This window comes from Mobula hypostoma, chromosome 3, assembly GCF_963921235.1.
Source record: "Mobula hypostoma chromosome 3, sMobHyp1.1, whole genome shotgun sequence".
Classification (NCBI taxonomy): domain Eukaryota; kingdom Metazoa; phylum Chordata; class Chondrichthyes; order Myliobatiformes; family Myliobatidae; genus Mobula; species Mobula hypostoma.
The window spans coordinates 167,435,479-167,451,641 of record NC_086099.1 but is presented as its reverse complement, the minus strand read 5'-3'; the positions used below and the strand labels follow the sequence as shown (position 1 = coordinate 167,451,641).

The window sequence follows — 16,163 nt, the reverse complement described above, 5'->3', positions numbered from 1 at the left end:
TTCACTCTTGCATTTCTAATTTTCAGTATGGGATGCCTAAATGCAGAATTACCTTATAAGTTATAGTTAAATACCTAAATGATCCAACCCTCTGTTTATTTAATGGCATCAGTGACAAAAAAGTGACTCCTAATTTACTGTCAAAATAACAACAAGCATTTGCATTCACTGTTGCTTTACTAAAATGAACAATGCTCTTTGGGCAAGGAACTTATGTACAGTTAAAAACAAAAAGCTGCACTCTGAGAGGAACTATTCTGCTCTTGGCTATATTTAAACAAGGTACCTTGTTTGTCTCAACAGGAAAATATATTAAAATCTTGACTGCTGCCCATGTTCATTCCCACACCCACCCCTTACAAGTTAGCCATCCTCTCAAGGACCTTTAAAATGGCCAAATTACAAGGTAAAGTGTGTTATAAACAGTATCTAGCCTTGTATCATATCTTGAATTACTGATCATTTAAAAAACATTTAAAAATAGCTCTAAGTGATTTAATTAATTTTAAACATTTTTAAAGTTAATTTACTGCTAAAATTAATTTAAAACATAACAGTAAAGAAAAATAAACCACTTATAAACACTTGTCATTTTAATCAATATTAGTGGCATTTAAAATAAGCCAAGTCAGGAATGCCTGACCTACGGTCCATCCACCAGAAAAAGTGGGATCTCTCGTTGGCCACCCACTTCCCGGCATGCTCGAGGTGTCAACTGCTCTCTGTATGCAAAATTTCCCCTATGATCTCTAAACCTTCTCTCTCTCACCTTAAAACTACACCCACTAGTCTTAGACTACCCCCTCCCACCTTTGAGGTCTTCTGAGTTACTAAACTTCATTCTTTCCAGTAGACATATTGCAGTCCTCTGGACTCAATTCCACATCATTGCACTTCACTTTCTGTATCTGTATCAAAATGACCAGTCATGCTATAAGTCATCAATCAGTGATAATTCGTTCATTTATTTTCTCTCTTTAATAGTGCAGCCTAATTTGCTGGGCATATCCTGAAGTCCTATGTGTCACATTGTGAAGCTACATACTGCAGGACCTTTACAACCCTAACCTCACACTTGCTTTGATGTTCCCTTTGTCCTGAACATTTCGTACCTTGCAACTTCAAACCAACTTTCTCTCTCTTTTTCCCAGGTCTGATAAAGGGTTTTCAGTGTGAAACTTTAAATCCTAGTTCTCTTTTCACAGATGCTGTTCGACCTGTAGAATGTTTTCAGAATTTTCTGTTTTCATTTCAGATTTCTGGCAATCTTTGTTTAATTGAATAACCAGTTTGTGGAAACAATTAGAATTGACCAAATTCTGACAATTTAGATGGATTACTTTAGAAAAAAAAACTTGTGAAATAGTACAAGTGATTTGATTTGTGAGTCACAGGAAGTGTAGCATGATTGGTTTCTAAATAGTTTCCAAAGTTCTTCACTATTTGATTTTCTTCATGTAATTTCTGGATAGTTTATGAACTAATTAATATAAAGTGATTAGCAAATATCTGAACAAGAAGTAAAACACTTTAGAAATGAAAGATGAATTGCTGTTATAATGTTATAAACTTTTAAATTCAAACACACAAATCATCTCAAGTCTCTAGTTCAAGATACTTTTGAAAATGATTTGCATGAATAGTTTTGTCAGTCTTTTAAATTATCTTGTTGTTACAATTACATTTTGTCAATTAATAGATTCAGACACTTTGTTTAATACTAGAACAGATGCAGATAAGAGTTAGGGAAGGACCGTAGTTTAGAGAATTAATTATATATTATGATTACATGAGGGCATGTGCCTTCAGCGCAGTTAGAAGTTTCATGATGAATATCTCAAAAAATACTACATGCATTCATAACTTTCATTTAAAAATTGTCTTTGCTTCATTCTTTCCACAGATTAAGCACCTCTGCATGGTCTGCATAGATTAATAGCTTTAGTAACATTGAATGTTGTTTCCTTTTTACAGACGATGGGTCAGACTCTTGTTCGGACGAGAATTTCCTCTTCAGGATCTCTTGGTGATCTGGGATACATTATTTGCTGACAGTATCACCCTGGATTTAGTTGATTATATTTTTCTAGCAATGATGTTATACATAAGGGATGTCTGTAAGTATATGCATACCAATAATACTCCCACATGGCACTGATGTTATGATAAGAATTGTGAACTATTTTAAGAAATACTTTGTGTTATCTCATTGTTGGAATTGGATAAGTATAATTGTCATTCCAGAGACATGAATGTAATGACCAATGCTGAAGGCTGAATTTTCAGAGATATTCAATATTTAGAAAGTATATCAAAGAAGAACAAGAAGTGTGGCTGGTATTTGATCATGCCTAATTTATTTTCCTCTCAACCCCATTCTCCTGATTTGACCTCCCTGTAACCTTTGACACCCTTACTCATCAAAAGCCTACGAACTTGCATCTTAAATTTACCCTCCACAGCGGTCTTTGGCAATGAATTCCACAGATTCACCACCATCTGGCTAAAGAAATTCTTTCTCATCTCTATTTTAAGGGAGTGTCCTTCTGTTCTGAAGCTGCACTTTCTAGTCCTAGGCTCTGCCACCTTTGGAAATGTCCTCTGCATGTCTACTTTATCTAGGCCTTTTGGTGATATCTCAGATTTATTTCATAGTTAGCCATGAATGAGGTACTGGAAGACTGGAGAGTGACTAATGTGTTTTTCTTTATGAAGAGTTGCAAGAACAAGCCAGGTAACTACAGTGAGTCTCATCAGCGATGGGAAATTTACTGGGATAATGAGATCTGCCCGTACTTGGAAAGGCAGATTTATTAGGAATAATCAGTATAGTTTTGTGCATGGGAAATTGTGTCACTCAAGTTTGAATTGAGCTTTTTGAAGCAGTCACCAAGACGATTGACAAAGGAAGGTTATTGGATTTTGTTTCCATGGCCTACAGAAAAGTCTTTGATAAGGTCCTGCATGGTAGGCTGGTCCAGTAGTTGGATCAGATGGGATCCAGAGTGAGTAAGCCAATTAATACATAATTGACATGCTGCTGGAATCAGACGATTGTTTTTCAGATTGGAGGTTTGTGACCATGGTGTGCAACAGAGGTTGATACTGGATCTACTCAAAGTTCAGGGTTCAATGTAAATTTATTATCAAAGTGCGTATATGTTACCATATACTTCCCTAAGATTCAGTTTTCTTGAAGAAAATGAATGTATGAGATTTATTTTCATACACTTTCTTCAAGTAAGAAGTGTTGCCTTTTGGGAAGTTAAGTTTGGCAGGCATCAGGCCCCTAAAGAATGTTGTAGAACAGAAGGACCTCAGGATACATATACTGAGTTACCTGAAAGTGCAGGTAACAGACATGGAAATATGGTGGTGAAAATATTGGCACACTTGCCTTCATCACTCATGGTGATCCTACAAATGGAGTATGATGTGCATTCTAGTGGCCTAGCTATAGAACCCTTAAGCTTGTGGGAAGGGTGCAGAAAATATTCACTTGGATGTTATTTAGACTGGATGTCTTGAGTTTTAGGGGAATGCTGGATAGTTTGGAGCTTTTTTCCCCCCGCGAGTGTAGGAGGCTGAGAGTTACCAAAAGAGGTATTTAAATTCATGAGGGGCATACATTAGGTGAATGGTCACAGTCTTTTTTTCTAGGGTAGTAGAGAGGGCAAAGACTTAAGGTGAGAGGGGAACAATTTAAAGGGGTCTTGAAGAACAGGTTTTCACACAAAGGGTGGTGAGAGTGTGGAATAAGCTGCCAGAGAAATGGTAGACGCAGGTACAATTGCAAAGTCTCAAGGCCATTTAGACAGACAGGTAGTTGGGTGGGAATATTATATAGATGCAGGAAAATGGGACAAGTTCAGATAGGCAACTTGGTCATGTGCATGAGTTATCTTAATGGGCCTGTTTGCATGCTCTATAACTGGGTGACTCTCTTTAGGCATCCTTATTCAGAAAACACAACCAAAGCAACAGGGGCAGCAAATGGCACAATGGACTTTTATTGCAAGAGGTTTGGACTTTAGAAATGGGGAGGTGTTGTTGCAATTTACAGGGCCTTAACTGGAGTCTGAGTCCGGTGCATAGTTTTGGTCTATATAAGAGACCTGGGTAACATTGAGCACCCAAAAGAAATGCAGAAATGTTGCAAGCAATTCAGAAATCAAATGGAAGACTGGCTGTCTTTGCAAGATAAAAGATGTCGTGCTGCAGTTATACATGGTTGAAGTGCAACCAATAAAACCTATGGACAATTTTGTTTTTCTTGCCTGGGAAAGCATGTGGTGAAACAAAAGATTTACCTGACTGATCTCTGGAATGGCAGGACTGCCTTATGAGAAGAGAACTGGTCAACTCAACTCTCAGGTTAAGAAGAAAGAGAGGCTTTCTCATGAAAACATACAAGCTTCAGTTTGTGATAGGATATTTCCCCTGGCTGATGAGTCAGACTGAGATGAGAATTTTTTCATTCAGACAGAAGTGTAAGAGCTTAGGATTCTGGGAGATTATTGACAATTATTTAGCATAGTTCAGATAACACTGCTGTATACTAGCATTTTCTTTATTTTGAATTATTATACATAGCTAAGGTCTGCTGATTACTGTAAGTGAGTGTGATCCTGCAAACCTGAATGTTCAATGCATTGTTAAATAAAGTAGCTTAATTGATGTGTAACAGCTTTCATATTACAGCATTGATCTCATTTTTGCCATTGTTGGAGAGGTGTGTACAAAGGAGCTTCTCATTCCAAGTTTCAGGATTGGGAAGCATTGTATATAACTTCATAGAGTCCTTATGGTTATCTTTACATTAGTGACACAGTAGTGAAAACTGAAAGCACCTTTAGACTCCTGGGAGTGCACATTTCGTACATACTTTATGGTCTCAGAACACATTCTACACAATTTAAAAAAGCTCACTAATGCCATTACTTTCTGAGAAGGCTGAAGAGAGCTGAACTGTGTATGTCAATACTCACATCCTCCTACAGACGAGCAGTAAAGAGCATTCTAACATGCTGCATCATTGCATTGTACAGAAACTGCACAGCGGCAGACAGGAAGGCTGCACAGCTAGCACCAGCCTACCTGCATCAAGGTCATATATTCAGAAGGGTGCTGGAAAAAGGGCAGCAACATAATGAAGGATCCCAGCCACCCTGCTCATGGACTGTTTGTCCCACTCCTATCAGAGAGGAGTTTACGTAGCATCCACGCCAGTACCACTAGACTCAAAAACAATTACTCTCTCCAAGCAGTAAAGCTGATTGACATCTCCACCCACTAGCCCAGCCCTCCACCACCACTACGTTATCTTTTCCTGTCAGTCACCTGATGTACAGATACTGCTGTGCCTAGCGTCACTTTATGAACATTCAATCAATCTATGCAAATAAGCTATCTTATGTATTTATATTTATTGTGTTTTTTTAAAATTATTGTGTTCTTTATCTTGTGATGTTTTTTGTGCTGCATTGGATCCAGAGGAACAATTATTTTGTTAAACTTTACACTTGTGTACTGGAATTGACATTAAACAGTCTTGAAACTTGGTCAGAAAAAGTCCTTTAACCCACATTGCATGCAGACTCTTGGTACAGAAATCCAGTCAATCACTTCCCCTCATTCTATCCCTTTAGCCTGTTAGTTTATTACCTACAACCACATTTCCAGTTTGCATTTGAAATCATTGATGGTCCTCATATTCTGAAGGATCTTTTACCCAAAGCATTAATGTTGTGTCTTCACCTGATCCTACTACCAGTAGTTGATGGGACCAGCTTTTTTTTTGTTTGCCTGACCTTATATGGTACATCGCCATCAAATCTTTCCACAATTGCTCTTTGAGCAAAAGGAAACAACCCCAGCATTTCCAGCCTGTAACAGACATCCCTCTTCCTTGGGTCCATTAGGTTAAATCTATTCTACATGCTCAAATAAGTTCACATCCTTCTTAAGTGTGGAGACCAAAACTGAATATAGTTACTGAGTCTGGTTATAGCCTAACTGGAGCTTTATAAAGCATAATTTGTCTGTTTTTCCAATCATTACCTCCATTTATGAAGCTTAAGATCCCATATGTTTTGCTTGCTCTCAATATGTTCTGCCCCCTTCTCTGTACGCACCTTCACATATATGTATGTGCACCCCACAAGGCTCGCTTTCCCTCCACATCCTTTAACATTGTCCCATAAATGTATATTGCTTCTTTCACACCATTTAGCATAGGTTCACATTTCTTTGTAGTACATTCAGTTTATTCAGCTAGCTTACTTATATCTTGTTTCAGTTGGTATCTGCACTGATTGCCACACAGTTAGGATTGGCATTGTAGGCAAATTTAGCAATTTTACTCAATATTCCAATATCCAAGTAATTCATATAATCTGAAACAAATGGTCTTAACATTAACCCTTGGGAAACACCGCTGTCAACTGTCCTGCATTCTGAAAAAGAACCATTTATCATGACTTGCCTTTTTTTGTCATTAAGCCAATTTTGTTGTATCCAAGCTGACATTGACCCACCTATTTCCAGTGCATGATTATGGTTATGGAAAAAAACAATGTAAGAATGAAAAATAAACTTAAAAGCATATTAATATCAATGAATTTAAGAAAGTTGATGGTACGTAGTCAAAATTTAAATCACTTGAAAAATTAGATTATAAACACACACATTGTTATGTGGAAGACTGCCACCTTGTGACTAATCATTCCAACCTGATACAAATAACTCACTCTTCTTCATGTCTTGTTATAAATATAGTATATCTTTTGTCTATTGTGTATATATTCTTAGGGAATAAGATTAAAAGCAGACTTTAATAAAGATTGATATCTTATGGTTTTAATTATATTACCTTAGGTAATATTTATATTTACACATACTACAGATGTTTGGCAGATTAAATATCAAAACATGATTCTGACTGATTCATTTGCTGTTTTATTAATATTGCTTTAAAATGTCAAGATCATAAGTAAACTATAATCATCTAAGTTTTGTAAAGATGCCGTACTATGTAGTTTAGCACTCATAAAGCACTAACTTACATTATTAATGTACCATGTGTTTTTGGCTTTAATGACTTTCACAAAAAGTACAGTAAATGGTCACAAGAGAACAAAAGTATTATGGAAGAGTGAGCACGATAAGCGAGTGCTTCACAAATGAAACCAGATGTATGAAATTACAAGCTGTCGGATCAGAAAGGAAGTGAAGATGATGAAGTGGTTCTCACAGTAGAATATAATTATTTGTTTCAATCACTTTTTTTGCTCATATTTTTTAAATATCAAGGTCTGCAATGACAAAAAGTAAGCAACTGCAGCCAGATGCAGAGCATTGCCATGAATGTTTTTATTCCTATCTTTTTAACAAACTGCTGTTAATATAGTACATTAACAGCCTCTGCTGAAATATTGTCAGATAATTCACAGAACATTTAAACAAAATATATTGAACTACTATTCCACTATTCTGAGGAAAACCAGTGATTGTTTTCTGTGATTTTGTATTACACCCATGTATCTTTACATAGCATTTAATGTGCCATTATATTTAAGAAAAGATATTTTACAAATATAGCACCATGTACATCATATTTTGTCATTTTTCTGAAGAGTTTGATGAAAAATGTTTTCATGCCCAAACGTATCAGTTAGGTGAAGGCCTTTAACTCAATCTCTTTTTACTTCATAATTTCTCTGTCTACCATAGTTAGCAGAAACTTGCAATAAATTGTGTAAGTGTATAGTTAATGTACATAAATAATTTAAATAAAATACTTATACTTTTTGTATTTTCCTCAGTAATTGCAAGTAACTATCAGACATGCCTTGGATTGCTCCTCCATTATCCTTCTGTAGAAGATATACATTCTTTGATCCAGAAGGCACTCTTTTTAAGAGATCCAAAGGTAATAACGTATTTTTAAAGTACATGTTCCTAATGAAGAAGATGTGTGTAAAATTATATTGTTCATTAAGTTATAAGATTTCCATATATAGAGACCTAATTTTAAATAATAAGTGATCTGAAGGAGATGTTTAATATTAAGGAAATAAATTTAAATTAATTAACATGCAAAATTTTCAATTGCAGATGATGTTTAAATTACTGTACTTGCATCTCAGCAATATATGGCAATATATATGAGTATATTTTATAAACATATGCATTACATATGTTAGTGGTACATACAGTGAAGAGGGATAAAGTTGACTACGAACAGTTTTACTAGAGAGAAAAAAAACAAGGAAATTGCTGTGGTATCATCACTATGGTTTGCTTGTTTTACAATGGTCATTTGCTGGCCTATAAAAGAAAGAAAAATTTCTGAATTATTGTACATTTGAGGGCAGATCTGTAACCAGAGGGGTAATAACTCATCAATTATAGCCTCAGAACGGCAGTCAATATTTGTTTTATTATACCCATGAGCTAAATTTATTTTTCAAATGGGAGATGTTTTCACCCATTTTGAATGGTTAATAGCCTGTGCTTTGTGGTCTGTTCACTGAAGATTATTACCTACTGTCATCAGTTATTTGTCAAGAGTGAAAATATTTTCTCATGTATAATTTTCAGCAAATCATGTATTTCTGAGCAGAACTTTAAGTGCATATTCTAAGCTGTACAGGCCTTATTAACATGAGAACTATAAGTAATTTTCAGCAATTTTCTCTTAAAACTTTCTCCGTGGTATTTTATGTTTCTAGATGGCCATTAATTTGGTGTTCAGCCTGTTCTGTGATTTCAGTATGACAGCCTTGGCTCAGTGGTAGCAGTGTTGCCTCACAACTATTGGATTGAGTTGTAGATCCATTACGGATGTTTTTGGCTGATACTTCAATGCATTGCTGAACTGTACTAACAGTTTGAACTGAGATCCCAGCCGCCTTCGCTGATGTCTATAAATATACCTTGACATTTTTAGAAGAAGTGGGCAAGTTCTCCTGGTGTTTTGATTAACAAATTATTTATCACATTACTGTTTATGGAACTTTGTTTTGCATTTAAGGAACAGAAACAAGGCTGCCCATTAACCTGAGATGGGGAAAGTACAAAGGAGAAGAGCAAGGCAAGTTTTTATCACACAGAGTAGTGGGGGCCTGGAATGCGCTGTTGGGGATGGTGTAAAGGCAGATAGCATAGGACCGTTTCAGGGACTCTTAGATAGGAACATGAATATGCAGTGAAGTGAGATTTATGGTCAATGTGCAGGGAAGAGGGATTAGATTAATTAGAAGTCATTGATTTAATTAGTTGAATACAACATTATGGGTCAAAAGGCTTGATCTGTAACTTCTGTGTTTTTAAACCTTTTTACTTAAGGATAGGATAGGACAAGGATGCAAAAAAAACTTAGAACTATATTAAAGGGAAAGTTAGAAAACTAATATTTTCTGGAAAAAAATGGTCGGGTATTTTCAGTTGTGAATCAGAACTGTAGAACTGTAGGGGACTACAAGAGCAATTAAATGGAAATCTAGAAGTAAGTGCCAGTTATTTCTTGCTCCTCCAGAGGATGTACTGTTTGCAATCTTTACAGACATATTTCACATCAAGTTAATAATTTGATGTGAACTTTTATCATTTTTGCACAATACTCTCTCTGTAAAGACTGCTTAAAATGTTAAGCCTAGTTGGATGTGGTGAAACTGAACTCTGAGCAATTTTCAATTACTTCTAAACAGTCTCTCTAGTAATAGAAAGCTAATTTATAAGGGTTTAGTTTCATTCCTCCATTTCTTGAAAATTATATAGATTTTGAAAATGTAAAATTAGCATATTAAAGTTAATGTTATTTCAGCCTCCATCTTAATCTGATTCAAACTTTCTTTCATTCTTTGTAAAATGATTAAAAGGGGAGTTATGATCTATACTTTTACTTCTTCATTTCAAATCCAAAATACTTCTACAACCTGATTAGCTGATTAGCACAGTTCAAGCATCCTCTGTAAAAAAGCACCAAACGAAAAGTCATATTAGATTTAGGGAAAATGATGCCACAGAGCTTGCTAAATCTTTGTGTGTATGGTACTCACGGGACAGCCGATTTTGAAGTCAGTAGAGAGTGTCATTGCTTTGCTTCTGACTACAAAATATAAACCGAAGGACAGAATTCTTGCTTGCCACATTTTGTTCAGTACATTTTGATTTAACGTAAACATAGTATTATTACCTTATAGATAAATTATTACTAGGGACAGTACAAAAACAGGCCCTTCGGAAAAACCCATCCATGTTGAGCTTGATGCGTCTAGAGGCTAATATCCCTTCTATTCCATTCTTATTCAAACACCTGCTCAAATACCTTCTAAGTATTGTACTGTAATTGCATCTGCCTATATCACTTTCTCTGGCAGCTCATTCCATATAATTTCCACCCTATGTGTGAAACACTTGCCCCTCAGATCTCCTTTATATTATCACCCTAAATCTATGCCGTTGAATTTTAGATTCTCCCACCCTTGGAAAAGTCACTGACTATCAACGTTATCCATGCCTCGTATAATTTTATAAGCCTACATAAGGTGATCCCTCGGCCTCCTGTGTTCCAATGAGAATAATAACAGCCTTTCCAATATATCCTTATAAGTAAAGCTCTCCTTTCGAAGAAATATCCTGGAGAATCTCTTCTGCACTTTTTTAATGCCGCCACATCTTTTCTATGTTATGGTGTGCACAACTGTACGCACTACTCCAAATGCTGCCAGACCAATGCTGCAACAATGGCATCCCAATTATTATACTCTTCCTTAGCCTATGAAGGCAAGGTGTTGAATGCCTTCTTCATTACCTATGTGATTACCCTCAATGGTCGCTTTATTAAGTATAAAGTGGCCACTGAGTGTACATTTGTAGTCTTTTACTGCTGTGGTCCATCCACGTCAAGGTTTGACGTGTCATCCATTCTGCATACCATTGTTATAATACATGGTTATTTGAGTTACTGTACCTTCCTGTCAGCTTGAACCAGTCTGGCCATTCTCCTTTGACTCTCTCGTTAACAAAATTGTTTTCGCCCACAGAACTGCCACTCACTGAGTTTTTTTTTTGTTTTTTCTTAAAACACCATTCTCTGGAAACTCTGGAAATCCCAGGAGATCAGCAATTTCTAAGATACTCAAACCACCCCATCTAGCACCAACATCATTCTGTGGTCAAAGTCACTAAGATCACTTTTCTTCCCCAGTCTGATGTTTGGTCTAAACAACAACTGAACCTCTTGACCATGTCTGAATGCTTTTATGCACTGAGTTGCTGTCACATGTTTAGTTGATTGGATATATGTATTAACGAGCATGTGTACTGGTATACCTCATAATGTGGCCACTGAGTGTATGTTATCATAACCAGAGAGCTGTAAACCATCCCTGCCATTTCCTATAATTATCCTGTTAGTATTTGACATCCAAGAATGTATTAACTCATAGCTGTTTAGATTAAATTCAATGTATCACTGCTCCACCCAACTAATCTAGTTCACTCTGTATTTTTTCCCTATCTACTATTTCACCAGTTTTTGTGCCATTCTCAACCTAGTCATATATAGCAAATAACAATGGTCTAGCACTGTTCCCTGCGTTACACCACTGGTTACAGATTTCCTGTCAAAATAGCACTCTTACTGAGACAATCCCAGCTAATACTGGGAAAGTCTAATGTCCCAACTACTAAAGCTCTGTTGTTTTTGTACTAGAAACAACACTAATTATGAATCTGTGATGGTTTCATCCCTACAGATTATCAGGTCACATCATTGTTAGTAATCGCAAACCTGTTTTCCTGAATTTCTTCAATTAATTTTACTGAGATTACAACTTTGGATAAACCAGTAACAAATTCATAGCTACACAATCTGGGGGAAATACTGTGTATCAGTACACTTGGTTCTTTGAAATAAAATAGTTTGTCAGGTCTGTGGCTAAGAATTAGTTTTGGATAACATTGACAAGTACTTTGAACAAAAAGTAGCTCCCTAAGCATTTTCTTTTTCAAAATTTCTGCGTATACCTTAGTTACTAAGCCAATACAGACTGGTTCTGGTCATTTACCTACAGGAAAGATATCATAGTCATAATCATAGTCATACTTTATTGATCCCAGAGGGAAACTGGTTATCAACAAACTTGATAGAGTACAGAGAAAATTTGGAGAGCAAGAAATTGAGTGGAGATCTTATGGGAGGTATACAAAATAATGAGGGGTACAGATGGGGTGAATGCATACAGGCGTTTCCACCTCAGGTTGGGTGAGACTTGGGCAAACAAATCTCAAGGATGTTTAATTTACAGTGGCATGCAAAAGTTTGGGCACCCCTGGTCAAAATTTCTGTTACTATGAATAGCTAAGTGAGTAAAAGATGACCTGATTTCCAAAAGGTATAAAGTTAAAGAAGACACATCTCTTTAATATTTTAAGCAAGATTACTTTTTTATTTCCATCTTTTATAGTTTCAAAATAACAAAAAAAGGAAAAGGACCCAAAGCAAAAGTTTGGGCACCTTGCATGGTCAGTACTTAGTAACACCCCCTTTGCCAAGTATCACAGCTTGTAAACGCTTTCTGTAGTCAGCTAAGAGTCTTTCAATTCTTGTTTGGGGGATTTTCACCCATTCTTCCTTGCAAAAGGCTTCTAGTTCTGTGAGATTCTTGAGCCGGCTTGTATGCACTGCTCTTTTGAGGTCTATCCACCAATTCTCAATGATGTTTAGGTCAGGGGACTGCGAGGGCCATGGCAAAACCTTCAGCTTGTGCCTCTTGAGGTAGTCCATTGTGGATTTTGAGGTGTGTTTAGGATCATTATCCTGTTGTAGAAGCCATCCTCTTTTCACCTTCAGCTTGTTTTACAGACGGTGTGATGTTTGCTTCCAGAATTTGCTGGTATTTAGTTGAATTCATTCTTCCTTCTACCAGTGAAATGTTCCCTGTACCACTGGCTGCAACACAAGCCCAAAGCATGATCGATCCACCCCATGTTTAACAGTTGTAGAGGTGTTCTTTTCATGAAATTCTGCATCCTTTTTTTCTCCAAACATACCTTTGCTCTTTGCAGCCAAAAAGTTCTATTTTAACTTCATCAGTCCACAGGACTTGTTTCCAAAATGCATCAGGCTTGTTTAGGTGTTCCTTTGCAAACATCTGACGCTGAATTTTGTGATGAGGGTGCAAGAAAGGTTTTCTTCTGAAGACTCTTCCATGAGTAGAATAGTGCACCACCACTCCAGAGTCTGCTAAATCCTCCTGAACATCTTTTGCGGTCAAACGGGGGTTTTGATTTGCCTTTCTACCAATTCTATAAGCAGTTCTCTTGGAAAGTTTTCTTGGTCTTCCAGGCCTCAACTTGACCTCCACCGTTCCTGTTAACTGCCATTTCTTAATTACATTATGAACTGAGAAAACAGCTACCTGAAAACACTTTGCTATCTTCTTATAGCCTTCTCCTGCTTTGTGGGCATCATTTATCTTAATTTGCTGATTGTTGGGACAAGGTTTGAGGAGGCAGGGTATTTATAAAGCTTTGAAATTTGCATCACCTGGCCTTTCCTAACGATGATTGTGAATAAGCCATAGCCCTAATAAGCTAATTAAGGTCTGAGACTTTGGTAAAAGTTATCCTGAGAGCTCAAATCTCTTGGGGTGCCCCAACTTTTGCATGCTACTGTATATATTCTTTGATAATAAATGTACTTTGAAATGAATACTAGAACTAGAGGTCATAGGTTTAGGGTGAAAGGAGAAATACTTAAAGAAGAATCTGAGGGAGACCTTTTCCACGCAGGAGGAGATGCAAGTGTGGAACAAGCTGTAGTGGAACTGGTAGAGGCATGTTCAATTGAAGCGTTTAAGAGTAGTTTGGATAAGTACATGAGTGGGAGAGGTACAGAGGGCTATAGTTCCGGTGCTGGTCGATGGGTCTATGCAGAAAACTAGGATGGCACGAACTGGATGGTCAAAGTGCCTGTTTATGTGCTGCAGTGTTCTATGACTCTGTAAATAAAGTCATTATTATACTTGTAACAAATAAATCAAATTAATTTAATTAATTGTTTTTCTTCTGTAGATTATCAAAATATTTTCTGGAACAGTTGCTAAGCATTTAAAATATTTTATAACTATCAACCCAAGATTTCCCAAAACCTCAGTAAATTGTCCAGCGTTTCTTTGAGAGTACTTCTCTTTCTGTGGTACTTATTTTCACCAGATTATTGAAATTACAATTTTAAAGAAGTACAGAACAATAATGTATAACAGCGAAATTTGATTTTAAGTAAATAGCATTTGTAATACTAAGGTTGAAAGAGCTTATGCTGAAAAGAGTAATTGAAGTAGAAGCAGCAGAGCAGCAAAAGCTGACCTTGGTGATTTATGATTATGCTGCCTTTTAATATGCAGCTAGGCAACCACTGTTGATAACAAATGCTTCACATTGCAAAAATGAGAATAGTAACTAGATACTTTATTGAATAACAAGTGAACAAAACTAAAACCCATATTATTCTTGAACTCTGGTATTAAATTTTCTGACATTGCCATTTAAGCAGTCAAGCCCATTAATAAATCTCATTGTTTACATTTTTTAAGTGTGAACTTCATACCTCACTTACAGATATGCCAGTGAGTGTATATTTATATACTATGGGTTATGCATTCCCAAAATGTAACTATTTTTTTCAATCATTTGAAGCCTGAAGGGCATATCTCCTACCGATTTCTTTGTTGATATTATAATATTAAATCTCTTGAGCTAAAGTATGGATACCTTAAGCTGCGGCAATGCAGTCTGATAAAGTCTGCATGATTCCTTTAATTGTATCAAGAATGCATCTACAATGACGCAAGAGCTCAAAGTTCAAATTTGTTCATTAATACTTAGGTCCACTGCAGGCCATGGCAGTGTTGTGTTCATAATTGTTCATAAACCAAACACTTTGCAAGTTGGAACCACAGCCGTGAATCAAGTTCCCGCATGGCAGAAGATGCCTGCAGCCCTGCAGCAAATCCATCCCGCCAGTTTCCCAAACACTTGTTCATATTACAGGCTGGACACAAGTCAGTTGTACATAAACCGGGGAGGATGTGTACACTTCAGAGTAAAGGAACATTCAGTTTAACATTCTGGTTCTGTCTCCTTTGTGGAATTCTACAAATAATGTCATTTTTCTATTTGTTTGTTATTTGTCCAATTTACATTTTATTTTTAATATTAAATATGCTTTACCTCCCTACATGTAGATACTTCCTAATAATAGCAGCTCAGTGTTTTAAAATAATCCCCTGTAACCTTTGTTTCTGTAGGAACTACAAATTTGTGTCCTCTGATTACTGATCTTCTGTCATTAGAAATAGTTTTTCCTTATTTATTCTGTCAAGATTCTCTGTGATTTTGAAAATTACTATCAGATCTCCTCTTAAACTTCAGTGCTATAAAAAGAACAACCCCATTTTCTCTGACAAAATCAAAGTACTGCAGGTACCATAAAACTGACTACCAAGTTAGAGAGGATCTATGGAGAGAAAACATTAGATATATTATAGATCAATGCCCATTTATCTGGACTAGTAAGAATTAGAGGTAAATTGTTTTGAAGATGCAGAAAAAGGGAAGGAAAAAATAAAAGAATAAAGTGTTGCCTTTCACTTAAATTCTCCATCACACTCCCATCCTGAATCCCTCAACTCTGTTTCCTGTAATATTCTAATGTAAATTGCAATTATAAAAGTTGGTGAGGGTCAAAGAGAAGATGCTGAATTTTTTTGCCTTCCTGAGGAAGTAAATGTACTGATATGCTCAACAAAGCTCATCTTCTCAACATTTTGGGTTTTTGATTTCAGATTTCCAACATTCTGATGGGCAGAGGGGGTGGGGTGGCTCTGTTGGTGAGGAATGATATTCAGTCCCTTGCGAGGGGGGACATAGAATCAGGAGACATAGAGTCAGTATGGATAGAACTGAGAAATTCTAAGGGTAGAAAGACCCTAATGGGAGTTATCTACAGTCCCCCAAACAGTAGTCTGGATGTAGGGTGTAAGTTGAATCAAGAGTTTAAATTGGCATGTCGCAAAGGTAATGCTACAGTTGTTATGGGGGACTTCAACATGCAGGTAGACTGGAGAAATCAGGTTGGTACTGGACCCCAAGAG

General features: G+C 36.5%; 1 protein-coding gene across 3 annotated transcripts in view; it reads left to right on the top strand.

Annotated features, from left to right (window-relative positions):
* The window catches only part of tbc1d5 (TBC1 domain family, member 5), a 485,913-nt gene that overhangs the window by 359,550 nt on the left and 110,200 nt on the right, over nucleotides 1–16,163 (top strand). For all 3 annotated transcript variants that reach the window (XM_063044063.1, XM_063044064.1, XM_063044062.1), the window contains 2 exons: nucleotides 1,975–2,117; nucleotides 7,824–7,930. In XM_063044063.1, the coding sequence (XP_062900133.1) occupies nucleotides 1,975–2,117; nucleotides 7,824–7,930 (250 nt within the window). The remainder of the gene's footprint in view (nucleotides 1–1,974; nucleotides 2,118–7,823; nucleotides 7,931–16,163) is intronic.